General features: G+C 47.2%; 2 protein-coding genes across 2 annotated transcripts; both read right to left on the reverse strand.

The window, feature by feature from the left end:
- Nucleotides 1–248: 248 nt before the first annotated feature.
- On the reverse strand, nt 249–22,601 carry PCBD2 (pterin-4 alpha-carbinolamine dehydratase 2). The gene is made up of 4 exons (XM_084295291.1): nt 22,491–22,601; nt 20,333–20,464; nt 2,579–2,659; nt 249–1,983 (listed from the first exon to the last, which is right to left on the reverse strand). The coding sequence occupies exons 1-4, from the start codon at nt 22,581–22,583 to the stop codon at nt 1,888–1,890; spliced, it is 402 nt and encodes a 133-aa protein (XP_084151417.1). The 5' UTR covers nt 22,584–22,601; the 3' UTR covers nt 249–1,887.
- A 934-nt stretch (nt 22,602–23,535) lies between these two features.
- Nucleotides 23,536–27,643, reverse strand: TXNDC15 (thioredoxin domain containing 15). Its single transcript, XM_084295281.1, has 5 exons — nt 27,542–27,643; nt 26,561–27,024; nt 25,896–26,059; nt 25,246–25,376; nt 23,536–24,454 (listed from the first exon to the last, which is right to left on the reverse strand). Exons 1-5 carry the CDS (start codon nt 27,591–27,593, stop codon nt 24,258–24,260), a joined length of 1,008 nt encoding a protein of 335 aa, XP_084151407.1. The 5' UTR covers nt 27,594–27,643; the 3' UTR covers nt 23,536–24,257.
- Between the last annotated feature and the right edge of the window lie 200 nt (nt 27,644–27,843).

Genomic DNA, 27,843 nt, shown 5'->3' on the forward strand with positions numbered 1-27,843 from the left:
CTGTTTCTGCCTCTTCACCAGGCTGGGAGCCTCAGAACACATGGGCTGCACAGCTCTGTGCCACAGCGAGACAGTGCAGGGGAAAACTAGTCGGTGGGGATTTTTTCCTCGGAGTATGTAAATAAATATCAATATTCTAAACCAAAGACCTCCCAGTAACTAAATATTATTTATCTTAAAACTAAACAGCTTTGTCACATATGTATAATAATAAAGAAACAAATTACAAAGGAGGAATTTGATTTTATTGGTTTTATTCAAAGCGTTTGCATTATATATCAATTTCCAACAACAGAGTTTTCACAGTTCATTAGAGACATTGTCAAAACGTTGGGTGAAGCTCGTTTCATTTCCCCACCAGTAACAGGAGACATCCCAGCCTGATTGTTTGTTTTAATTGCACTCATTCCTCACAACAGCGACCGATTTCAAACCATATCAGGGAAATCAGGGAAATTCACTGCCTCAGTGGGGAAAGGCACTTCGGAGCACGGAACATCTGAGCACGCAGCCTGAATTTGGGTTTCTTTTGGATTTGATAGCCCCAGTATGGTCAGCGCCGGCAAATCCCCACCTCTTCCATCTTGCTTCCCGCTAACAATTAGCATGTGGCAGTATGCTCGCTAAGGATTAACAAAAAATACCTTTCTTATTTTACCGGCACGGCCATCTGAGGGTCAGCTATTGGCATTCTGCACCCCGAATATCTGAGAGACCACACACTTCGCACACGCGCCCGATATAGATTTTGGCAGCGCCTGCCCCCTCGGCATGCACCTCATTCCTCAGCAGTTTGTAAGCTTGCCTTCGGTGCCCCTCCAGCTATGTGCTGGGCATTTCGCAGGTGTCAGGCTGGTGGCTGCACCCCGAGGGGCTCGCAGGGCACGCGGCTGCAGGCTGCAGCACGAGGGAGGCCCTGCTGCAGCCCTTCCTTGGGCTGAAATCTCCCTGCTGGCAGGGAAATCCGTCCCGGCGGGGATCAGGGGATAAAAACAAAGACTTCGAAAGCGCGGAAGAAATTATTTTAAAGCTGGTCGGTGGGATCCGCCGCTCTCAGAACAAGGCTCCCGGTGAGTAATTGCAGCTACAAGGAGGGTGAGCATAGCTTCAGCCGAGCCCAGCTTAGCAAGAATCCTGCTAATGCCTCTTCCTCCGCTGCCGGCGGCTGCGGGCGCCCGGCCAAGCTCCCCCTCCTCTCCTGCAGGTACGAGCACTGCAGCAGAAATAACAGCTCCGTCCTGCAACGCATGGCCATGGCCTGACCCAGCACAGCACCCAAGTGCACTTCGTTTAATTGTCCCAGTGCCAGGAGCTCACCGGGATGTGCTGCTATTTGCTGGAGCAGAGCTGGAATTTTTCCTCCAGCGCAGGACCCCGCATCTCAGGCCGGGGACAGCTCCTCGGCACGCAGTGTCACTTTTCCCTGACAAAGCCCGTAGGCTGGGGGCACCCCGCCTGGCCCCTATCCCATCCCCTGCAGCACATGGGTGTGCGAACTGAGAAATGGAAGTGGGAGGCGTGGGGCACGCTTGTAGGGCAGCTGGCACCAGCCCCGACTCTCCGCTGGGCTTGGGGAATGTGGACACTTGGGGCCGGGTGCTAGCTTTCACTGCAGCTTCTTTTGCTTTCTAGGAAAGGATTGTTCCAACCCATTTTTTTGCTGTTTTATCCCCTACATCCTCATGTGGTGCCAGCAGTGTAAAAAGACGAGCTCAGACATTCAGAGGGGTCTCTCAGATAAAGGTCTTAAAAGCAAACGAAGCTAAACCACCCTTTACAAAATCCCTTGTCCTCCCAGAGGGGTGTGAAATCAGTTACAGTCAGTGAGGAACAGCAATTAAACACAAGATACAGACGGATGATGTGTTAAAACTCCTTACACCTGTGTTACACGGAGGCAGCAGCTTTGTCAATGAACTGAGCCAGCTTCACATCTCTCTTCGTCAGCCCACCGCAGTCATGAGAAATGAGGGTGATCTGAACCTGAAAGGGAAAGAGAGGCGTTAGGACAGCCACGCTGAGCCCGGCAGGCAGCAAGGCCAGAGCTTCACGGAGAGCCCCGGGGGCTGTGCAGGGAGCGAGCTGTGTCCCCCTGCTCACATCGCCCAGGGGAGGTGGGAGGTGAGGAGGCTCAGCAGAACCTGAGGACTAAAGCTCCACACACTAAAACTGGCTTAGCACCCCTGGGTTTCCCCAAGGAGAGGTGTCCGATTAAATAACTTGTTCTTTACGTTTAAATTCTACATATCGGTTTCATGAAGGATTTGGGTCAAGCAGAGTCTGTGGCTCAAGTGTTTTGCTACACCTGGAGGTGACGAAATTGTTGAGTTTGTTGCAGATTAACTAGTTGCCAGCTCTGAACCATGCAGCTGGCAGCAAACAATTGCCAAAAATGGGCTCTTGGTGCCATCTCTGTCTCTTTAGCGACTCAAATCCCTTTAAAAAGACACAGCCTCTCTCCGTTCCCTTCTCTCTTCCATTGTGTATAACCTACAGAACAGGCACCGAGGATGTACCAGAGTTTTGGTCTCCTTAACGTGCAAAGGTGGTGACTAGGGCTGGTGGACACGTTCGTTACCTTGCTGTAGACGTTAAACCATTCCGGGTGGTGATTCATCTTCTCCGCTTGTAGAGCAACTCGCGTCATAAACCCGAAAGCCTAGGAGAGAAAGAACAGAGAGGAAAAAGCCTTCCTCCACCTGCAAGGACATTGATGGAAGTTCCTCTAGAAGCTGATCAAGGCTCACCCCAAGATCTCAAAAGCTGCTGGAGCTGCTCCAGACTACTGCACCCCATTCTGAGGTGTGTTGGAGGAGCAACTCACCTTCTACAGCCACCGATGTGTTTCTGCACTGCCGAAAATCATCCCCTTCAGGTCCCAGTAAATCACTCTGCTCAACGTTACTTACTCCAGGACTCAAAGCCATTGCACGGGGGCAGTGATTTTACCTTTGGCATCCAACAGTGATTTTAAACATCCACCCCGAGAGCCCTCCTCCCTCGCTGCCTCTTTGCCAACGCCATTTCTAATTAAGCGCCACGCCACAGAAGTCCTGCACTGGACAGATACCATTTCCAGAACCACGTCCTTTCACAGAACTCTTTTGCTATTTATTTAACTTGCAGGGAGAGAGGTGGCAGGTGGCTTTGCCTCTCTGCTTTATGAGAAAATATTTTACCTTAAGTGAGTTAAAATAGGTTTCCCAATCCTCCACCCCTATATTCTGCACGGCGCTTTCCCCCAGGATGCAGGTTTTATCACAGGCTCAAGAAGAAAATAATAGCGTACCCTTGCCAAAATGCTTAAGAGCAAATCACTGCATTATAAAGAAAATGAGAATGTCCATGTAAATCAAGAATGCAATTACACAGTGGGGCCCAAAGGGCCTCAGTGCGTGCGCAGAACGCCTCCAAGTCAATGGGCTTTGTTCGTGCTGCGCTCCATCCATCGGGGTTCAGGACCTCAATTAACATGCAAAGCATAAGTAACATCCACGTTATAGTCTGGTTCATATTATAATACAACGATCTCAACAAAGACCCACCTGATTTAGGTAGGTTTTTAGTGCTAATTTATGGAAGAGAATGTATATAGCCCACATTCCACCAAGCGATGGCCGTTTCAAACAAACATGTGGTCAATGAATAACATATAATGGTTGATAATAGTTTCAGTCTTTTTTCCTCTCACAAATTACAAAAACCTTTAAGAAAAAAAAAAAAAAAAAAAAAAAAAAAAAAAGAATTGGTGCCTGGATGAAGTATGACTCTGTGAGTCGCTTTGCCAGTCAAATGAATGCAAACGTTATAATCAGAGAAAATCATTCCAATGAGGTTTGTCATTTGGAAATCGCCAAACTGTCAGCAATTAAAAAGCTTTTTTCTTTGACCCAAGAGCATTCCAAAATTCGGGAAACCTAACTTCCCTTGAAGCTCTTGTTTAGTTTAATTTTGCTCGGAGTGAACAATTACTTTTAAAAATTTTCAAATGTTTCGGCAGCGCGCTTTGAAGCAGAACGCGGCAAGTTGTGCACCAGGCAGTGACAATTGGGAACACGCACGCATTAACAGTTCGAAAACAAGTTTCATTTAAATGATTTTGGAGTGCCCATGGTCTTAATAGCAAAGTTATTTCCAACAGTCTGTACGTTTCTGCAGCAGCCTATGCGCAGAAAGGTTCCCAGAAGTTTAAAACTGCGATGCCACTGCAACTAGGCTGCCTTGGTACAAACAAACAGCGAAGGAAAAAGCAGATTAAACCTACAAAAAACCCGACTGGGTTTGTGTGTGCTCTCCCAGTCTCCATCCACCCACACGAGCAGCTCATCCATGTGCACACACACACAAAGTTACACGGGCCAAGCGCGATTCATTTACTGCAGGACATTTATCTTGGACATGGACAGGAGGCAGGCAGGAGCTGGGCACACGAACTACCCTGCTCACTCCATCCGCTCCGCAACCTTCCTTCGTGCTGCTTGCCGGCCAGCAAACCCCTCACTCCTCGCTCCCCCGGGGCTGTGGGTGCTGGTGTGAAGGCGACGTGCCCTGCCGAGGGTCCCCGTGCCACCAGGAGGGCTTCCACAGCCAGCTCCTGCCATGAAGCCACAACTGTCCCAGCCGGGGCACCTGGCACCCTCGGGGGCCATGCACAAAGCACCGCGTGCGTGCCCCGCCGCTCTCCCTCGCTGCAAACCACCCCGAGCAACTTACTTTTCGTATTTCAGTTTATTTTATTTCTACGCAGAACGCAAGCATCTCCCCGCTAAGAAAATGAGCTACAGTTCCAGCGGGCAATTTCACCAGCGCAATCTCCATTAAGGTCCTAAATGCTTCCTCTGCTAATTAAATGAATTGGAACGCTATTGTTTATGAATCACCTTTGTATTTGTAGAGCCGTAACCTTGCTTTGAGAAAATACAATTGGCTCTGGAAGGAAAAGATATTTAGGCTTGATTAGATATGAAAACACTATTACATAAAATCAGTTTGGACATTTCTTCACGTCTTGAAACTTGATCGGTAATTTGGTCTAATTGGTGATCAAGGAAACTATCTTGTGATCAATTAAAGTAATTACCACATTCCGGCAACACAACCAACCTTAATTTGAGCAGGAGTCTGCACTTCTTCAACTTTAATTAAAAATAATGAAAATTATTAAGCAGTCTGCAGTGCAAGATCATTGTCAAGACTGCATTGGTGGGCAAAATTTATCAGACCATCACACATTTCTTGATGAAAGTGGGACAAGTACTTTGCTTACACCAGCAAGGCACAACGTGATCACGAGCTTCTCTGTATTAACAACAGACTTTTGCAGCCCCTCAGCCACCAACGGGAACTTTTTCAGACCTTTCCTTGAAAAAGAAAGAGAAAGAGGGGCAAGAAAGGATTGGTGCATTTTCTAGAAGCCATGAAGAAGCATTTAAAGAGAGTTTGCTGTATTAACTACTATAAACTACGCTGACAGTTCAGTAACAGGTATATTTGGTGGGTATTTCCAGCCTAAACCTTTTAGGGCATTCTGGCTGAAGTAAGACCTGGACGTACAGGTTACCCTAAGGAAGTTCACCACATCACCAAAGTCATGGAAGAGAGCAGAATCCCTGCAGCCAGCCAGAAAGAGCAGTACGGGAGTGAGGAGGGAAGCAACTCCGAACTGCCAAGGAGATGCCGTAGGTGTGCAGTACGTCTCTTTCCTTCGTGTCTTTTCAGGTCATAAAAGAACTGAAAACTACGGGTGTTTCAGTCGTAGCATCCCTGCTAAAATAGTTTTGAAACTCTAGCAGCCACAGTGCTTCCATGAGATAAAAATCAGAGCCACTCTCAGAAGAGTAAGTTAGCCTAATAAAGTAAAAAACAAAACAAACAAGAAAACCCACAACTTTAAAAAAACGCAGCTGTCACATCTTGCTCAAAGGGTGTTTCAGGGCTGGCCAAACCGCTCTGGAAAGTGACAAAACACACTGCTATCACAAAATAAGACTTAACGCGACTTCTGTTGCCTGAGAATGGGAAAACCAGGGCTGGCCGCGTTGCTCTCAGCGGTGGGAGGAAAGATGAAATTCCATCCAACGCTCTGCGCCGCGCCGCGCTTAGCGGCTCCGGGAGAATCGCGGGATCCCGGAGCTAATCTGCTATTATTCTTCCTCTCACACTTCTTAAGCGAGGAATCCATTCGTCTTAATGCTTTTTAAACGTGCTGCTTTTTGTACGGCGCTTGCCAACATTATCTTGATGAGTTCTACATCAAAGCGGCGCAGGTCGATGTGTCGTGCTAATTTATCACCGCGCGACGCGTCCCCAGTGATCGATCACCGCCGTGCACCTCCAGAGCTAGCAGCTGACAGTACTTGCCTCGAAAACGGAGATATTCAAGAAAAACAGCCGAAAGGCTCAACAGTGGAACCATGCAAGGTTTTTTATTTATTTGTTTTAAAATGTGCGAGCTACAAAGAGAGTACCCAGGCTTCCTAAATCCTTCAGACGCTCAGCCAAGGAAACCATATGCTAATCACGAATACATTAAGGTTTCTGCCTCCCATCTGTCATTATAACGCTGGAGGTAGCATTAACCTTGACCTTGCGTAGTGTGAGGGCTACCTGTCTTCCCTTCCCCACCCATCCGGGCTGCGTCTGTACCATTTATCAGTGGGAAAGGAATAAATAAAACAAGTTACGGCGGTGCTGTCATACATGGCAAGAGACGACTGCTCTTTGCACATTTGCTTTCCATTCACCCAAATAAAAAATACCCCTGTGCACAGCACGTAGCACGTGTTCTCCTCGGCAGTTTGACACTTACAACAATAAACGCAGATCATTAAGGTTCATTCCCAAGCTTGCACATAGCCAGCTTCCATTACTACCTACTGGTGAGCTATGGGTCAGCAGAGAAAAGGGAAAAGCTCTTTGATGGCAAGCTATAGTAAGCAATGTTTAGCTAGTCACGAGGTTTTAACTCAACCTCATGACATTTTGTGGTTTGCTCACCAGAAAAACCCACGGTTTGTTTTATTTTTGGTCTACTTGCTCCATTAGTAAATACTTCTAACTTATAAATATGCAAAAATCGTCTTATAAGGAAGAGTGTTTAAGTAATGTTTGAGAAAGGGAAGGCAGCACACGAGGACAGTCATTCAGTCTCAAAGCCACGTGCCCAGTCTAGGACTGGTTCCTGCTGGTACCACTGGCCTGTGTGAACCACCCCAGGGAACTGGCTGGCCTTGGGGCTTTCATCCTGCCTGGATTCACACACCACATGAACCAGGGGAATGCATTTGCAATGTTCTTTCCCCCTTTTACCATTGTTTCATGCAGCACCATCCTGCATAAGAACCCAACGAGACCGTGCCCCAAACCACAACAAGACCGTGCCCCAAACCACAGCTAAACCCCAGGTGATTCAGCCCTTCCTGCAAACATGCCCTGCATCAGCACGTCCTGGAGAACTGCTCCTCGGCCCCTCACCTGCCTGCCTGGAGCCGGGCAAACCACGTCCCCATCTCGTCCTGGAGGAGCTGCGAGCTGTGGCTGCGTGTCCCCATCCTCTCCATCCCCAGCAGGAGCCGGGAGGGCAACAGCCCCCAGCAAACTGTGGAGAAAAGGTTTTTTCTCCTCTTTAGCGGCTTGAGCAGCAAAACTTAGTGAGTGCAGGCAGCTCTCTCCTTGCCCAAGCAGTGCTCAGGATTTGGGACAAGAGCAAGCACAGCCCTGAAGGACACCGATAAAGGCAAAGGTTGAAGTGGAGCGCTGCAGACGTGCTGGCCTGTGCTGAGTTGCCATTGCTGTCACCATAAAGAAGCTGTATGAAACAAAGCAAAACAAAACCAAAAAGCAAACCCCTCAAAAAATTTAAAAAAAAAATAAAAAATTCCCAACTTAATTGTCTACACTTTCCTGCATTTACAATACCCTTTTACAACCCGCAGCCGACTGCTCACATCCCCCATGCTTAGCTGCACACATCATTTATACAAACGTGAAACGTTGCTTTGCTCTCTGAAAAAAAAGTTACCTATTTATATTCAGATGGTGGCTGTAAACACTGCTCTCCAAGCTCGCCGTTAGATCTGCGGCAGCGTATGTGAAAACCTTTACACTGCGCTGCACAAAGAACGCGGGGTCTGTCTCCCAACACTTGTTTACAATTATGTCGGTGAAGAAACTAGCTAGCCAGCTCTATATCAAACATTTTTGACAGCAAAAGCACAAACACTGATCTATTCTAAGTAGTTTGCCACTCTATGTAATCTTGGAAAAGGCATTCCTGCCTTTGATTCTAAAAATGTTTATACTTCATACATTATGCAAATAGTTTTTATATATTAAGAAATAATGCAAGCAAAGCTCAAGTTAAATTAAATTCTTCAACAATAACCTTGCCAAAGCACTGATTTTCCTATAAAAAAATTATTCCAATTTGTTGATCTTACATTGGATGAAACATACTGTAACAATCTTCATAATTTATGTCCTGTTGGGACACTATGATTTAAAGTAACATAATACAGACCAGCATCACTGCTAATCTAAACCACCTGACCAGATAAACAACAGTTTCCCCTTCTCTCTTCATCGAGGGTATTTCTGTTTATTGTCATATGATTTACCAATTTGAAGAACATGAAGAATAAATGGAGGCGAGCAGAGCCGGAGCTCTGAGGCATGGCCTTTCGGGGCGGGGGCGTTCGCTCACGCAGGTACCGGCACAATGTCAAGCGCCGCAGGAGATGACAGACGGCAGCCTCGGCAATCCCGGCCGCAGGAAAGCCGCCGGCAGCACGGGGAGTTTGGGGCGACCCCGACCAGGTGTGGTGGTGTGATGCTCCACCAAGCAGCTCCTCCACCGAGCTGCTCCTCCGAGCCCAGCATCAACCTCAGCGGTGCCATCAGCCGGCCATAAAGCAGGTGCAGGCCTAACCTGCCCCATCCGAGGCCCTAAATTACACGTTTTCCATGGAGGCCAAGGGATACGGGGAGTCAGTGGAAGAGAAAGGGTCAGGGGAAGGTGTAAGAGCCCTGACCTGCTCCCCTGGCTCGAGCCTTCGCTCGTGTCCGCTGCCTGCGTGAGATGCTCGCCCGGCATCTGCCCCACAAATCCCGGCCTTATCTTTGGCTTATGTCAGCGTTTTCCTAACTGCTGAGCTCGGGCCTATTTGACTGGTGACAAGATGATACGAAATGGTACATCTGTTCCCCTCTTCCTTGTCACATTTTTACTTTTCCAGCAGCGCCGGGGATCATTTTTCCCATTCTCCTTTTTTATTACAGTAAGTGATTGCACCTGGGTTTCACCAACAGACAGCAGATAATGCGCGCAGTGATTCAGGGAACAGACTTCACGCCCAAGTTAATCACCTAATCCACCAAAAAGATTTATAAACTCAACAGAGTGGAAGTGAGGTGTCTTAAACCAGCATTACAACTTCTTTCTGTGACGGACGAAGGGTTCGAGGCTCAGCACAGCCACATCGCATCGTGTGCTTGCAGACACATAAAAGCAATTACAGTTGCCCATAAAGTCTACTGCAAAATGTGTGGAAGTCCTGAATTTAAAATCCCAGCCAGAGCTGGGACAAGGGCACTCCAGAACATGCTATCCCCCTGGGGCAGAGCTGATCCCCACACGTGTCACAGCCACGGTCCCATCGTGGTGCCCATCCCGACCCTAAGCTCGGCACATCTCCCAGTCCCAGTAACGCTGGGTGCCTCCAGGTAGAAGTCAACTGGTTCAGGGTGAACACAGATCTATGACAGGAGGGAGCAAAAAAAAAAGTTTAGTGACACTTTGTTCACTCGCTGCTAAATTAATCCCATCGTAGCAGCTTCAGCGTCAAACCCACGGCAGCTAAAATCAGACATAATTCCAAGGGTTTTCATACATGGCAGTTGTGATGTATTACTTTATATGGAAGCATTCTAAATAAATGCCTTTTTAAAATTATTATTGCAGTTCCAGCTCCTTCAGTACTAGGCAAACATAGCCTCATAAGTATTATTTTATTTATTCAAAAATTGGGTTCAGTTGGATTTTAGAGATCTGTACCCAGTTTTAACAAGCTCCACTTGTCCTTCTCCTTAATATCATTCTTACTTGCTCAACACAGGAAAAAGACAGAAAATAATCAGAGGTTTCAGGACTGAACTGGAACGGGGAAGAAATCCTCCAGCTCAAACAAGGAATGTGAAGGTTGCACTTAGGAGGTTTACACCAAATAAAACGGCAATTTCACAAAACGTGATTTTCCTAAATGAGCTTTTTGCACCCAGCCTATAAACATTAAATAATACAACGAAGCCCCCATTAACTGGGCACCTGCTAAAGCAATCAGTAACTTAAAATAATAAACTCTCTTGGCTGCGCAACTGAAAGAACAATGATAATTTTACTTGTTAAAACAAATGTTTGGCCCAGCAAATCAAAACTCTAGCTGAATGAAGCTGTCACAGCAAACACTGGAAAAATAAACTAGCAGCGAGATGCCGGCAGCCCCCAGCTCCCACCTTTTCCATTCCCACCCCTGGACCCGTGCCACGTCTCCGCTCCCGTAGGGGCTTCTTGTTGCACACCAAGAGGCAGAAAAACAGCCGTGCCCACGCCGTGCCAGCCCACCCCACAAAGCTGCTCTCTAACAGAGCAAATGAGAACCCAAGTAAGCGATGCCCCAACTTCAACAACGTCCCCAAACCCTCCTGTACAGAGCTCGGGTGCTTTCTCTGCTGGAAAACTTTCCTGAATTGGTGCAAAAGAGCAGGGAAGTTCACTATCCCATCGCACCGCTCTTTGGATGGAACAGACCCGGCTACAGTGGAACAAAATTCTCCTCTTTTTACCCAATGCTGCTTCTGACTTGTATGTGAAGGGATGATTTCATTCTGTAGACACGAAAATGAGGTTTGCATGCCATATATGCCGCTGATAACAATAAGAAGCGCTCAGACCAAATTTTCCTTGGTCTTTTGGCCAAGATTACACATACTACCAGTTTAATATACAAAATATTCTCTGCTGAGTATCCAAGGGCAATCATATCCTGCTGCTGATAATCCTTTAAATCTCTGCCATTTATGATCCTAAGAAAACATCAAAGAGTGATAAGAAAGGCATTGCTTTATGATGGATTAAGAAAAGCAGCAGCTGGTCTCACAATCCTATCATCCTTCACTACCCTCTTACCACTGCCCTGTGAGCTTTTTTGGTTTGGTTTGTGTTTTTTAAAGACGAGGTCAACAATTCACACATGCAACAGAAGAAATCACGACAGAGGTGGAAGGAGTTTGGAGGGGTCTCCTGGCCAAGCCAGAGCCTAAAGGACCCAAAGCCATGAAATACCACAAATAACCACTGCCTGCGGGTCTACTCAGGGATTTTACCCAGCTGAGCTGCTGAAAACATCCTCAGGTACTGTCAGAGCAAGTCTGCAGGCTTGTATGCCTCTTTTATTAGGAGAGATGTGATGAAACCTCTCTCAGTGTGATGAAACCTCTGCGGTCCGTACGAGCACCCCAACCTGTAGTTCGTCTCCTGCACCCGGGTGGCTGGAAGAACGGCTGGTGCAGGGAGCAGAGAAATGGACACAGGGAGCTACGTGAAGCTGCGTTATTAAAAAAAGGATTGCTAACTGCCAACGGTTTGGATAGAAGTACACAACCCTTGTTTAACACTTTCTGCTGTCCTCAGCCCTCCCTGTGCCCCACGCACGTCCCTGGAAGCAGCAGGGTACATTCAAGGTGCTGTATTTTGAGAGGACCCATGGGTGCTCCCGTTGGCTGTTTGTTTCCTAAGGGTTCCCCTGGGGAACCCAGCCCGTTTTGTACATCCCTGCACCTGGAAACAGGCAGACAGGCTCAAGAGCAGGCAAATTCTTGGTCCTTTAGTGAACATCGAATTTCTTTTAGAAATTCATACGAGCGCATCATGAAGGGAAATCCACTGCACAGCTCTGTTTCTCCATTAGATGGGGCATTAAAAGAAGCATGCCTAAACACAGCGAAATGAGCTTGTAAAGACAGGGGGACTTCTCACTGCAGGCACCCACCTCTTGTACCACGGAATAAAGCCTCTCCCATCAAGGTATCCCTTGGTCCTGCACAGACATGGATGTGAGCACTTTGTGCCATTCTCATCGCAGCACAAGGAAAATCTCACACCAGACCCTGAAATGAATGAACGACGACTCCAAACCTGACTCAGCACGGGGCAAGCTCTTCGCTCAGCCCCAATAAGCCATCCACCAGTCCATGGTCTTCAAAATACATGTGACTTGTCATCTTCAGCCCAACCAAGTTAAAGGAAGAAAAAGGGCAGCAGGGAGAGGGGAAAGGGAGGACGGGAAGTTCTCCCCATTTGAAGCTGGTTTACAGCTTTATGAAAGACGAATGAAAAATTATACTCACATCACACTGATAAACTGTGGGTCTGCCAGTGGCTTTTCAGAGCAGATGTAACATTTTAGCAAATGTGATTGTTTGTGAAAGAAATAATTCTGATCAAAAACGAAATTGCAGCCAGCACGAGCGCTGGGCTTCGTCACTCTAATCCGCCCTGACAGGAAGCAGCGAGTGGAGATTCCTACTGTGAGAGCAGCAGATGTGAAAGGTCAGCGCTGGCCTGCGACTTCAAAACCGTTAACGTGTAAAACAGTGTGCATTAAAGCCCGGGACGGCTAACCGCCGGATTAACGGATGTCCGCTAAGTGGGTCTGATGTGCTTTTGGCAAGTAATGGTTAATTTTTAAATAGGTGCGCTGCCATCTTATTTTGTTTTATTCTGCCAGCCAGAGTCCGTTTGGAATTACAGTGGCAGAGGGTAGCATCCCGAAGCACGTCTTTCCTTCGTGCTGTTTTGTGGAGCGGCTGTGAGCAAGTGGGAAAACTGCAAAAAGCAACTTACGGTTTGGAAATGTAGCCAGGCATCATCCCAGGGCATGGGGACGCAGAAAGTTAAGCAACCAAGAGGGAGAGATGTGCTACTCAATCAGCATCTTTCCAGCACCCCTGTAAACATACATTTTAATGCACGAGGAGTTATGAGACACGAGGTTTCCCTAAGAGAAAAGCTAAAGCGTTATTCTGGCTGAGCATCTTCTTCGGAAGAGGCAACGTGAGTCCTCCTCTGGACCCGGGGCAGGTAGCGGGAGGGAGCCCAAATTCCAGCGACCAGCACCGACCTGCTCACACTTGCTGCATTTGGGTGCAGGCACACGGTGGCCCTGCCCGTGTGGCTGCTCCAACATTTATTGCACTTAATTCTGAACCTCAGACAGAGGGGACAGTCACCGTGTGCCTAACACACAGCTGAGAGGAGGGAGAAACATTTCTTCCCCTTCGGATCTACAAGGAGCCTTGTGAAACCCACAAGGCACTTGGACAAATAATTCCTATTTGCGCTTACAGCGTAATGCCTGGAACAAGCAGCAAGCAAACGCCGTCATAATTTCTACTAAAGTGATAATAAATCCATCTTTTAAGGGAAGCCAACTGGAGAGCAGCCCGGCAGTCAGCCGGACAGACGTCGGCAGGGCCTGCTTAAGTCAAGACCCAACAGGTCTGCCGGGCATGGCAGGCTCAGCAATTAGAAATGCCACCACCCCCGATGATTATAAGCCATAAAACACGGGTTTTGTCTCCAGAGAGCCGTGACTTAGCTCATCAAGGACACGAGCATCCCTAATTGTGGCTCGGTCCAAGGGAAGGGTCAGCAGACGTCACTCATGCGACCCTGGGAGGTGGCACCCGGCCACGGGCCCGCTCCCGGCCTTCAAGTTCTTGCAGCACCGTGATGGGACCATGGCCGAGGAGGGGACATCCCCAGCCAGGCAGCAGCTCCCCAACACGTTACAGAACTTGGATGAAGGGGCTGAAAGGAGGGGATGGCTCCCGAGAAGCCCACCTTGCTTAGAGGAGAGCCAAGACACCGGGCACAGTGACACCCGACTGATGCACACACCAGGGCTAAAACGAAGTGGGTCTTATGGCAATACCCAGGCGTGGAAGGGGAGGCTGGACTGACAAGGGCTTTAAAAAGACACACGAGGCAGCTGATGCACTACAGCAACTTCATCTAAAACAGAAAAAAAACATTGCCAAGTGCAAAACATTTGTCTGAAAATATCCTGGAGCACAGGCTGACTTTACACATGTTTTTGTGCCCTGAGATGAAAATAAATCCGGTGTTTCCCAACTCCCAGCACCAAGGATTTACTTTCTGCCTAGACACAACCCAACAGCACGTTTCCACCGCTGCGGCTTTGCAGTATTGCTCATCAGGAGAAAAAACACTCGCTGCTGGCTAAACTGGAAGTGTTACTGGAAACAGGACACGCTGACAGGCACCACCTCCTCCTCCTTTAAAGCTGAGGATGGAGATTGTTCTGCTTGCAAATGATCCACCTGAATGGCACCTCCAGGCACTAGCACCCAGCCTTGTGCAGGGGATGGATGGATGGATGGATGGATGGATGGATGGATGGATGGATGGATGCATGCATGGATGGGGTCCCAGGCCCACAGCTGACCCCCCAGCCCGACCCTGGGTGCTATCCCCTCAGCCCACAGGCACCAGCTCGCTCTCGCTGGTTTAGCCCACAGGTTAACCTTTGCCAGTCTCAAGAATTTCGCTATCGGTTTCCAATAAAGGAAAATGTCAGCGGGCAGATACGCCAGAAATTCATTATTTTCAGATACCAAGATTTTCTCCACTCTGCAAAGCCGCTCGTAAATAATTCTGATTTATTGCCAATCAGTTATTGTATTCATAAACACAGGGAAGTCAGCGACCAACGTAACTACCAAAAGAAATACTTTCATAACTTTGCAGGTGCACAAATCACGGCATATGGGAGAGGACTCAAAGGATAATGGAAAACGAAGCGGTTTAGGAAGGAGTATATGAAAAACAGCACCTACCTAGGCGGATAAAAATAAAATCGATTCTTTTCATTCAACCTAAGGCAGAACTCTAGCAGAGGGGGCAAGGAGACAAACGCTACGTGAAAAACAGCAAATTCCCCCCCGAACAAATGAAAAGGGGCTCGTCCTTTGATTACCAAAGCTGATGAGAAGGGGCAGCTCTGCAGGCTGCTCACTCCTTGAGGCTAACCACAACCGACATGAGCCACACCTGAAACCAATCAGTGCCCAGGCTTTGAGAAGATTCACACGCGAGGACTAAATTTGTCGCAAATGGGTTGGTTTCCGATCCTAATGTAGCCAACTTGCTTTATTCTGACCTCCATTTAACAAATCAACTTAATGGGCACTGGGAGTGCTATAAAACTTAACAATGGAGTGATTTTAACTTTTAAAATACAGTTATGAAGCAAAATGTTGGAGAGCTCCTTCAATACTGGAAATCAAATTAAATCTAGACATTTTTTAACAGTCTTGACAGATATAATCCTAGTTACCATGTAAATTTATGGTAAGCTGCTGTGATATTAGCCACAGGTGCTACTTTTAATATATGGCCCGCATCTGGCTGGGAATAAAATTTCTCAGAGGACTGAAAATGACCTCACTATCAGACAATGGAGAAGAAAAAAAAAAAAAACAAGACCACTGTGGCATATAAAAAGCTGGAGATGTGGCCCACAACCGAATATTTTACATGAAATTCATTTTAACTCTGCAGACTGTAGGTTAAAGGCTATTATGTTTTCAATACGTAAAAGGCGTGGACATATTTCAGCCAAGCAGCCAAAAGATTATGTCCATAAAGCAGCAATGAAATCCACTGCCTACACATATAAAAACAAATTTTCCAATACCTTTGATCAACACAGAGGACAAAGCAACGTGCCGGAGGAGAAAAGGGAAGTATCAGCACAGCTCCAGCTGGAGCACGGGCACAGCACCGATTCCTGCTAGAGAGCTGGCAACGCTGGAAGGGACGTGCAAAGGGAGAATAATAATTTATTTAACAGCTCCAAATTTTTTGCACATCTTTAAGTAAGCTCTTAAAACACAAGGCTGCCCAACTGCAATGAAACACGTGCTTCCGCCCTCCCCGAGCCATCGTCCAAAGCGTTTCCTCACTGTCATCTCCACTCAGGCTCATCCTTCACCTGTGTCCTGCATCCCCAAAACACAAAACACGTTTAAAATAACCCTAAAAAAGTCTTAGAACGTTTGATTTCCTGTCATTTCACAAAATGACATTAGAGGTCTTACAGAGACTTCCTATGTGAAATTTAGGAGAAAAGAAAAAACAAAAAACTTTAATTAAAAACTTACCCAGTAAAAGAAAGCAGCTGTAAATACTGAACCTGGCCATCAGCAAACATGCCCACCTTCGTAATTTCCTAACTGCATTTTCTGCTTTGGCGTGATTACCTAAGGAAATGCAATCACACAGGCAGTTGCCCCTTAAGCCCTCCAGCCAAATCCAGCCAAATTTGACAAGAACCATGGAAGTCTCGGCGTTGTGATGTTCCTGCGGGTCTGGCGAAAATGAGCAGAGGGACGAGGGACCCCAACCTGCCGCAGAGACGGAGCTGGGAACGCATGAGAGGAGCTGGAGGTATCGCAGAGCTGGGGCAAAAGCCATGGAGGAGAGGGGCCGGGAGGACAAATCCCTCGAAACCCAGGTCTCAGCTGTTTCACTGCTCCCAGAGCAGTTTCCTTGCTCCGCAGGCATCACCGCTGCCCGCAGAGACCGTGCAAGAAACTTTTCAGGAGACTTTCAACAGAACTTTTGCATTACCTCAAAGTGCGCTTTGTGCAAACAGGAAGGCATGGCATTTTCAGCAGAAATTCTGCTTTTTTTTAAGTGAGGTCTGTCCCCTTTGACTGCTCACTCCTCCCAAAGCGTGCTGAACTGACATACTGGGGAAACTCATGGAAACTCCTGAGATCCAGACCAGGGCTCCGAGGTCTGCAGCACGCCACCCTCCCTCGATGATCAACTCTTAACATTTAGCCCTAAAGTTTCTGCAGTTTCTTGTCTGGGATCCCAGCAGCACCACCAGAGGTTGCTTGCATTTCTGTCCCTATTCTGAATGCTGCAGAGGGCTCACCCTACAGACAGGAGGTGAACGTTTTGTGTCCATCACCCAGGGCCATGCAGGCTCTACAGCACGCCCTCCTGATGGCACAAAGAGGCCCCAAAGCCTTGGCAACTTCTTCTGCTCTTCCTTTCTCCCCACAACGGCTCTCTGCAACGCATTTCAGGGGCCAGATTCTCCCTCCTACAAGAGAGAACAGGAAGAGCAGAGGAAAACCAAGAAGTGATGCGTGGGTAAGGCAGAACGGGCACATCAACAGGGCCAGCACAGCCAGGCAACGTGTTCTCCTCTACAGCTGAGCTGTGTTTGTGTTTCTTCCCTCTACTCAGCACATTCTGTATTTTCTACAAGCTTAGAGCACATACCCACCACAAGCCTACCTCACCCTAAAGGAAGACAGAACATGGATCTTTGGGGAGGATGCAGAAAATCCTTGTCTGGCGACATGACCATGCTTCAGGGGCAAGCTGCAGGGGACGGGGAAGGGACATCAGCAAAACCACCACGGTGGGAGAGGAACCAGCCGTGCCCAGGCAGGAGCAGGACCCAGGATCGGTGCACAGTGGGTGCCCACAGCTCACAAACAGCTTCCAACGGGGGCTTCAGGCTGCTTTCCAGCTTGTTTTAGGGAATTGTGCCTCCAAAGCCCGTTTTCATGAAAATGTATCTTCAGACTAACAAACAGCATCAGCAGTTTCAAGCTCTGTGTTACAAAATAATTCCATAAGCCAGAAGTGTCATTAGCTTGTCAGTTGTTAAAAAGGCAGCCCATTTCTGATCGCTTTTAACCGAGCTAATCTCAGCCTGAAAGCTTCAGGAATCTAAATAACTCTTGTTTCACAGAAGTTTCATTTCATTCTCATGCTGAAAATAATATACATAAACCAAGTTCATGTCTACACATTTGCAGGACTTTATAATAAAAGTTGTGTTTATATTCTTAACATCTGTTGACATACACAGACTTTGTAAACCTGGCATAGATTTTAAAGCCACAGAATTTTCCATGCATCATGAACATTATCTGTGAGAAGCAATAAAAAAAGCAATGAATACATTAATCATACCAGTATCATCTGCAAAGCATAAATCTGAAATACCTTTCAAGTCAGCTCCACTACTCGGATTTTTACACACCTGATTTTATGCCATCTGCAATGAGCAGAAGGAAGACCACTGAGGAAATAACATTTCTCAGTGCTCTGACGTCTCCTGAATACTCACACTTTAGATATTGTAAACAGAGAACCTACTACAGGAAATAAAAGGAGTTGCACCTAAAAGCCTCGATCCTAACTGGAGGCACACAGAGGACCTGCCTCCGGTTTGCCCCCCCAGCAGAAAGCCCAGGTGGGCTCTGATGGCCCCAGCATGATGCCTGTGAAGGGCACCAAGGAACGGCACAGACTGCACCAACACCTTCCAAGCAGTTCAAGTGGCTTTTTTTTTTTTTTTTGAGTACCATTTCTAAGATGACACATTAGAGGTATTCATGTATACTTCTTAATTTACCGAGCATACTCAGTTTTGTATACTGGCAAACGCTTTATCAATCTTCAAGTTAGGAAGACCAAGAATATCTACCTATTTCATAAGATCAAGCTATACAGTCAAAAAAAAAAAAAAAACAAACAACTTTCTAGGTTTTTACTGAAGCAGTGGGTTTTCTAGATATCTGGTGGGGGGTCCCCCTGCCTTGTCTCTTGACCTGTCCATTGGCACACTGCCTGAGTCCATCCTGTCAAATCAACTTCTTTACTTACAGCGTGCAAAAATACTTTTCATTAAGTTTAGAATAAAACTATGGTTGTGCTGAACCAACAGATTTTGACCGTGTGCTGGCAGGGACAGCGTTTCATGAATATCTGAAGCACAAGGGCCAAACCTCCCACCCTGCCTTGCCAAGTCTATCTCATCATGTCAAGCGTCCTGTCCTCCTCCTGGTGGTTCCAGCTCCTTGAGCTGCCTTTGCACCTCCCCAAGGTTTCATGTGAGCTCCCTCTCATGGACTTCCCCATCTGCGTTGCCTTATGAATTAGTTGATAGGGTTTTGTTTGTTCTATAACAAGCCCTCAGGACTGAAGTGCGATCCAGGACAAATGTGCCCAGGGCTCTGTCTGTGCTCACCGACCAGCTCCTGGGCCGTGTTTCCCTGCCATTATTCTCTCGTCTTCCTTCGCCCTGCTCAAAGCAGCCCAGGAGCTCTGCTCCCACCTGCTCTCTGCTGCCCAGGCTTCCCAAACCTGGAACAACACAAACACAGCCAGCGTTACAAATCATGGTTTATCCAGCTCATTGGGATTTCCCAAAAACCTTGGTCTGGGTTTAGGCAGTGCCACGTAAATTAATGGACCTCACTCAGTCACTACACACAGAAAAAGGCACGGCCTGAAGCCTGGAGCTGGCAACGTCCTTCCCGCGGAGAGCAATCACCCTAAGAAAACCCTGCGTGTCCTCTGCCACGCAAGGAAGCGCTCACTGCGCCTCAGAAATAAAGCAGAATGGGAATTGTCCTCCATCCATTCCACACTCTTACTGTTTTCTGTTATTATAAGAAAGTTAGCTTTTTGTCATTCCCCTCCTGTCCTACTAATAAAATGTTAACATATTATAACTCTCTGCAACTTTGCTCAGAAGACTGAATTTACGTAATCTCAAGCAAAATTCAGTATTTCCAAAGAAAGTTTGTAACCATTGTCACAGACACGTTCTTACAATTTGAAAGGTGGTCAGGACTTGGACTTCAAATACAAACCCGGCAGGGTCTGACCAGGAATCTGCTGTACCGAAGACATCACGAGATCAGCTACAATTCATTCAAGAATACATATCAGACTTCTGGCTTTCTGCTTAGAAGATGAAACGTGTGCTGTTTTTCCCACCTTGTTTCCCAAAAGTTTGTGTTCTTGTATTTACCCATTTTTCTCATTCTTTCTGCACAAAAAAATAAAGAATGAACTCCACTATCCAACATTTATGTATTTCTAGTAATAATTCTAGAGTGCTAGTAATGAAAAAAAAATCAGGATTAAATATTATTTGTCTAATCCCATAATACCAACCCTGACCTTGACCCTAATATTATAATCAAGAAATTACAAAGTTAGAATAATAAATCTAGTTAACAACTACAAAATGGATTTAATTTACTCCACCTAATGAGATTGGAATCAGAGACCAATTCACTGAGGCAAACCCAACAGGGCTGGCCCTAACAGGATACTCCCAGCTTTCAGAATACAAATACTTTCCCATCAGAACCATATGGAAATTAAAGCAATTATATTTCCTTTATATTAAAAGTGGTATATAACAATAATTACCTGATTAAAATTTTTGAAGTTGAATTCTTTGTAGATGGCATCTCTTTCACCTAGCTCAGACCAGCCTGAAGCTTTGAGATCCAGTAAAACTTGGTTCCTCTCCTCTGTTGTCAGCCAATGAGACTGGGAAGACTATTAAAGAAAAACAAATAAAACCCATTACACTAGTGAGACTGAGGTTCCTTTATACAGCAATAAGAAAACCGCATGATGAAATGACAGTGATGTATTGTAGCAAAGTAAGTATTTAAGATGCAAGAGGTGGAAAATTCACTGTAGTGTGTTTTATTTTTTATAATTTCAGAGAGCTGCTTAACTCACGGAACTTATAACACCAAGAAGCACGGCTTCTGTTTGGTCAGCTAAATTTGGATAAATGTTTTTGGACAAACTAAACAAGAGCATCAGGCTGTTTCATGGCAATGAACACGGATAGCAGCATACCTGTGCCCAGTACCTCATTCATCTGAATTGTCCAGATGCTGTAGCACTTTAATTAATTTTCAGCTATTCCACTTTGCCATATAGATTAGAGATTATTTACATGATACGCTAAATGTACAATTACAAGGCTGAAAGGTATATCAGGGGAATATCTGAATTTTAAAAGGCAGAAACAACAATAATAGATAATATACACAACTTGTACTTTGTTATTCCTAGAAAAGCAGGAATAGATTTTAAAACAGCAAGCACGGTGAAATACTAAAAGCAACAGAGAGCTTCTTAACGAAGAGTGGAAAGAAATACAAATGATAACACAATTAGAAGTTACAATCTAATGGTATTAGCACACGATTCTGCAAAGCACGTTTGTTCAGGTATGCCTTATTTTAAACAAAAGGAGCCCTCCTGAAGCCACTGGGACACAGACAAGGCCAAGTGTGTGAGTGGAGAGCTAGACTTCAGATCAGACTGGTCCCAAGTTCAAGCTACGAAGCAAGGCTGGAAAGGGAGGACGCTCCGTGCTGGAGCAGCGTTCAGAGGGCTTGCAGGTAGGTGCGATGTGCTGGGTGTCAGGGCTCAGCACCAGCACCCCCAAAACACGCCCAGCACCCCAAGGCCACCGCCGGGGCTCTGCAGCTCGGAGCTGCTGCGGGTCCCAGCGGCAGCCCCCGGGCCACCAGGTGGTGCTGTCAGCCTGGGCAGCGCAGAAATTAGCGCAATTAATGCCGCCCCAGCAAGAGGGGAAGCTCTTTCTCCATTAGCAAGTGGAGCCTCGTGGGAGATAACAGCAGATGCATGGAGAAAATAATTGAAACTTCTGCAATGGCCACAGAGCAACATTTTCACCAATAATTCGGGACAGAGATACGTGGCAGCATCACTGCAATCGTCTGCACTCAGTGGGACGCCTCATTTACAAGAGGTGGGCTTTATGCACCCCACTGAGCCCACTCAGGCTCTTTTTGCTTCAGATTTTAACTTTGGGCTTGCAGCAGCACAAGCGCTGAACGCAGCATTGCTGCAGCAGCAGGCACAAGCAGGAATTCCTCAAGCACATGCGAGTATTGCCGAAGCTCAGCCTAAATTTGCCGAGAGCTGTTCTCTGGCAAAAGGTGAACCCCGCAGCAGAGAACTCATGGGGGGAGATTTTTGGAGGTCGCAAAGTCCAGGGCTGCGTGGAGGAGGCAGCACAAAGTCCGTGCCCTGGCAGGAGGGGAGATGTCACCGGCTTAGCCTCGGGGACACCACAGCCAGCTGCCCACGGCCTCGCTGGGGCACGTGGATGTCCTAAAGCTGCTCATGTCCCCCGTGATATAAATACAGAGCGTGATGGAGCCTTGGGTGCATGCTGATAGTGGCAGCTCAGCCCACGTCCAAGCCAGCTGTGCCCACAGCCACCTGCTTCAGCAGGGCACGGACACACAGCAGGAGCTGGGAGAGCAGCGTGAAGCCCAGGGGCCTGCAACACGCGAGGGTACAGCAAGAATTAAGGATTTAGGGAACACGCAAGCAGCAGAGCCACACAGCACCGCACAGCCAAGCCTGATGGGCACAGGGGGATTCATTAGCACGCCCAATTAGCCACGCAGTCATTCTACTAAAAACAGCCCCAGCTGGGGCTGCCCCGCACCCACACACACACACACACAGGGAGGAAAGGCCCCGAGATGGCGGCGCGGCCCCACAGCGCCCGGCCCCGGCCCGGCCTCACCATGGCGGCCCCGCTGCCGGCCGCGGCTCCCCGGCTCCCCGCCGCCCTCCCGGCTCCCAGCAGCAGCCGCAGCCCGGCCCCGCCGCCCCGCATCGCCCCCGGCCCCGCCGCCTGCGGGCAGCGGGAGGAGCCGGGCCGCTGGGGGCGGGACGGCAGCGGGCACCGAGGCGTTTTGGGGGAGTTTTGGCCGAAATTTGTCTCCACGAAGGTCTCCCGGGGGGGTTTGGGTTTATGGGGAGGGAGAGGATTGCTCGAGGCAGGAGGTCTGCAGCTCCCTCATCGCTCAAAAGCGTCAGGTTTTGGGTTATTAATGAAATACTTCCCATCTTTATCTGCAGTAATACCTAAGTTGTATCGGCGCTTTTAAATGCAGAAATACAGGACCTGGCCTTTCCCAAGCGGAAAGGTACAGGCAGCAAAAAAGTTCCCAAAGCATTACGACATGGGGAGAGGAGCTCTTTGTCAACAAATCTTGTGAATAGCTTTGTTGCTTCTTACTTTAATTCACACCCTAAAACTTCATGGCAGTGTTTATATGTGGCAGACGTTTGCTGTAACACCCCAAGTGATAATCAAAGAAAAAAAAAAAAAGTGTATTTCTTATATAAACTGATCCATGCTAATCAAAACTGAAAAAAATAAAAAATTATCTACATAGCCTCACCCCCAGGCTTTGCAACCTGCAAACACATTAGTAAAGTTTAAATAAATCTCAAGACTAGTCTTGCTAATTTAGGCAGGTGATCTGTACTTCCGAAGTCATCTTTTCAATGCTTTAAGTGCCTTAAAAGATTACACTAAAAATTGGATTTTTTTTTTTTCTGAAAAGTAAGGACAATGAATGCAATTTCATTCTAGAGGGAAGCGGTAAATAAATTGCACACACACAATGAACTTTGGAAATGATTTTACACCTTACAAAGAACTGCCACTAAGTCAAAAGTCATGGAATACAGCGAGCACCTAACCCCCGTGTATCATAGGTGGAAAACAGTCACCTGGCAAGAGCTGTAAAACAAATTTCAGAATTTTTATTATTGCTGGTATTACTGTACCCCACAGTACAAAGCAAATACATACAGTTAATATTAAAATCTTTTTCAGACAGTGGAATAACTCATTTGAAGTACATTGTGTTTTAAAACTTATTCTTCCTCTTTGTAGTTCATTTTACTGACAAAATAATTTAGTAACATCACCATTCACCAGCATATCCCTGTAAGGTTTTATTGTTTCAGGAATACATAAGCAAAAAGTTGAGTACGATCCGTGTGGGCCAATACATCCTAATTCCACCATGCTTACCACATCGTCCATGTGGAAGCATAAATTCATACATCCGTAGGTTCTGTACAAGATTCCATCATTCCATCAAAGCAGCTCGACTCCTGAGCCGAGCAGTACCACGTACACAGGCCGATGTACTGCAGAAATCTTATCCTGTCTACAAAGTCTGGGGACCTCTTCAGAAGAGCCAAGTAGAACTGCATCACGTATTTACATTAAAGTTCATGAAAAATAAGCAGGTCAGAAAACTTCAATAAATACTTTCTTAGTTTGTGTTTCTTCGTATTTGTTTACTCACTGCTTTAATTGCCTCAGCTGGCATTTTACAGATTCAGTAGTTGATAAATAAAGCCAATTTTGAGTCAACATTATAAATTACAACCAACAAATTCAATAGTTCATTCTTATGTAGTTCCAGTCCGCACAACTTCCCGCTTTACTGACACCCAGGAAATTTTGTCCATGTTTCAGCATCTCAGATTATTCTTGATGTTCATGCTCTTGTCCTGGGATCAGCCACCGAATGCTCTCAGTTCGAATGGTAGCATACATGATAAAGCTAGCAAGAAAGAGCAAGGAAAACAGGAGCAGCCAGTCTATTCCTTTGGTCAGGACACTTGGCAGGGGCCCAGCCCAGTCTTCCTCTGTCACAGTCACATCGTTTTTAGCTTCTATACCTGAAAAAGAAAGCATTTGATCAACCCCCGTAATGATCATTAAATATAGAGAAGCTTTATGTATTTGGAGCTTTGTTCTCGTTCTCAAATTAAGGCACGTGCACAGTTAGACTCAGCATTTTGCTGACAGTCCTTGTGTTTTAACACGTTGAGTATGTAGTTTGCTAATGTAAAGGCAAAATGTTATCAAAGTGTATGCAAATGTTTTTAACAGGAAAAGGGTTGTTTTGTTCTTCCACAGCAGGGCCTTTTGTACGTTTACATGGGGGTTGTTTTAAAATATCTCTGCTGCATTAGCAAATATAACACCTTCTGGCCTCTAATGAAGGCTGTGCATGGGGTTTTTGGTTTTCCTTCCTGAACACAGCACAGTAGGACCAGAGAGGCACGGAGCTCACAATGTGGACAGCCGTATCAAGGAAACTGGAGTCCTTTTGTCCCCTCTAGCACAAGAACTGAAATTGTCTTTTTCCCCAAAAATGCAAACATGCATGGCAATGTTCCCACGATTTACGTGCCTTTTTATCCCAAATTAAATATTTGTGCGTGAAGATGTTCTCAGTCCCTCTAGCTAAACCCCTCAGTTTCCCCCTTCTCTGTGAAAGCAACCCACTAAGTTCCTGGTTTCAGTGTGCCCCAAAACCCAGCAGACTGCAGCCACCTCTGCCAGATCCTCTCAAGGTTTTCATAAAATTCATCTTAAATAACAACCAACAGGAGGAGGAAGGCTGCATTTGGAGGTAAAAGCCAACCTGTTCTTCCTTTTGATGCATCAGAGCTGATTTACAAACCTGTTTGATTAAAAATGAAGTCTTTCAGTGTTTCCAGCGTTCTGTCTGTATGATTAAATCTCGCCATAGGTTTAGCGCCTTGGAAAAGGAGGATATTGGGCACGGCTACGGTTCCAAACCTAGTTGATAAACTGTTGAACACAAAGCAAATGCAAGGTATAAGGAAAAGAAATCCACTGGAGAAAGGAACAAAGATAGCCACAATGTGTCAGTTTTACTAAATTAATTTCTCCCTTCATAAGAAAACGTGTAACCATTTTGTGCAGTATTAAGGAGGTTTGCTAATGAATTATGTCAATAATGTAAGATTCAGCAGTGAATCAGTACGTTGCTTCTTCACACGTGTATTGTATGCATACAAATTTTGTTATCAAAGGATATATATGGGGGTGAATGGAATATTTAGCACTTTTCAGAATAATGAAAAAGGTAGATAACAGAACACAACTTCCAGGTTCATTATAGCTGTTGATAGAGTAGCAGTTCCTTTCTGTAAAGTTGTTCATAGGAAAAAAAAGGAAAGGGCACAGCCAAAAATAAAAGGGACCCATAACTATTTATATTAAACATTAAAACAAAACACTCCTGTTTTTAAAACACAAAACTTGCTATTGTAAATAAGACATTAGAGGATGGGACATGTAAATTACCTGCTATGTTGTGATGCATCCAGTGCCAGGAAGCGCAGAGTTGGAAATGCTCGAGGTAAAGAATTAAAATGAGGGGCCAGGCTAACAGAAAAGCGGCACCACGGCGTATAGAACAAGACTAAGGTACAGTCACTGCTGTTTGGGTTTAGGAACTCCATCAGATCCTTAAAGAAAGCAGAACAGACACAGATAATTAAATATTTAACAGAACAATCCTACATAGAAACGCATAATTCAGCAAACAATCAGATACTTGACAAGATTTATCGAGTAGCTGCACATTTGTTTTAAAGCTTTTTAAAATAAACGGACAAGTGTTTAAGAGAAACTTTTCAAGAGGTTAACAAGTTTATTAATTAAAAAAACATCCTTTATTACAAGAAAGAACTAGAAATAGGCACTGCTACTGGCAATAAGTGCCATTAACAATTCCAGAGACACTAATGCACAGTGCATGAAGGCTGACCATTTGCTACAGGCACACACAGGCTCGTGGATTGAGCCATTTCTCCACTTTTTCTACTCAGAATGACACAAACAGCTTTCTCACTCAGATTTTTTCCCTTGTCAATATCAGAAAGGCTGTAACGCAAGGAAATCCACCGAGTCAAATACTGAAGAAACAGACACGCAGCACAGAGCCCTAAAAGGGGTGGCCTGCTTACCTGGGACACGTTCAGGATCTGCAGCGTGAAGTTGCTGATCCCAGTCACGTTCCTCTCCTCGCAGGCCACCTTGGGGGTCTTCACGCTCTCAGTGCTGTTGGGCTCCTCAGCAGTGCCGGGCAGCACAGTCTCCAGCACGACGGGCGAGCCCACTGCGTGCTCATGGCCCTGCGTGTCGGGCTGGGCAAGAGGAGCTGAGGGCCTGCTCCCTGCTTCACACTCCCCACTGCCGCCTGCTGCTGCCTCACAAGTCCCAGTCGTGGTGGAAGCGGACTCCTGCTCTTCCTTCGCATCCCCTGGCACCACCGAGAGCCCCTTGGCCTGCTGGGCTGGGAGCCCGCTGCCCAGCATCGCGTCGGCCATTTCTGCAGTCCGGTACCGCACCGCTTCGCCGCCACCAACCTGCGCGGAGCCAGCAGCAGCAGCTGGGGGGGTCCCCGCGGCGCTCAGCTCCGTCACATCCCCTGCACCAGAATCACAGAATCATTAGGGTTGGAAACGCCTTCCAAGATCACCTGCCCCAACCACCCCTTACCACCATCACCCACTAAACCATGTCCCCAAGCACCACGCCCAGCCTTTCCTTGAACGCCCCCAGGGACAGTGATGCCACCATCTCCCTGGGCAAAACATCCCAATGCCTGGCTGCTCTTTCTGAGAATAAATATCTCCTCATTTCCAGCCTGAACCTCCCCTGGCCCAACTTGAGGCCATTCCCTCTGGTCCTGTCACTGGCTATCTGCAAGAAGAGGCCGGCCCCCAGCTCCCTACACCTTCCTTTCAGGTACCTGCAGAGAGCAATGAGGCCTGCCCTGAGCCTCCTCTTCCCCAGACTGACCCCCCCCAGCTCCCTCAGCCGCCCCTCACAGGCCTTGTCCACTGAGGCCCCAAACCGAGCTCAGCACCGAGGGGCGGCCCCGGACTCGGAGCACATCAGAGGGGAGGCACCAGCCCCTCTCCCCGGCCGCCCGCCGCCCTCACCGGCCGCCAGGGCCCCGCCGAGCCCGGCCAGCGCCAGCAGCAGCCGCCACATCCCGGCCCCGCCGCGCTCCGTCTCCCCGGACAACCGCCACTTCCGCCGGGGCTCCGGGATCCGCTTCCGCTTCCGGCGCGGCCCCCGCTTCCCGCGCCTGCGCAGTGCGCGGTGGCGGGCGGGAGAGAGGGCGGCGGGCGCCATCTTGGGCGCGCTGAGGCGGGCGCTGTCCCGAGAACGCCTCGCGGTTCAGGCGGGGTTATCCGCAAACCGCCGGGGCTCGGCGCTCCAGGACAGTAAAATGTTCACA

The sequence above is a fragment of the Netta rufina genome (genome assembly GCF_964035555.1).
Source record: "Netta rufina genome assembly, chromosome: 14".
In the NCBI taxonomy this organism is placed as follows: Eukaryota; Metazoa; Chordata; class Aves; order Anseriformes; family Anatidae; genus Netta; species Netta rufina.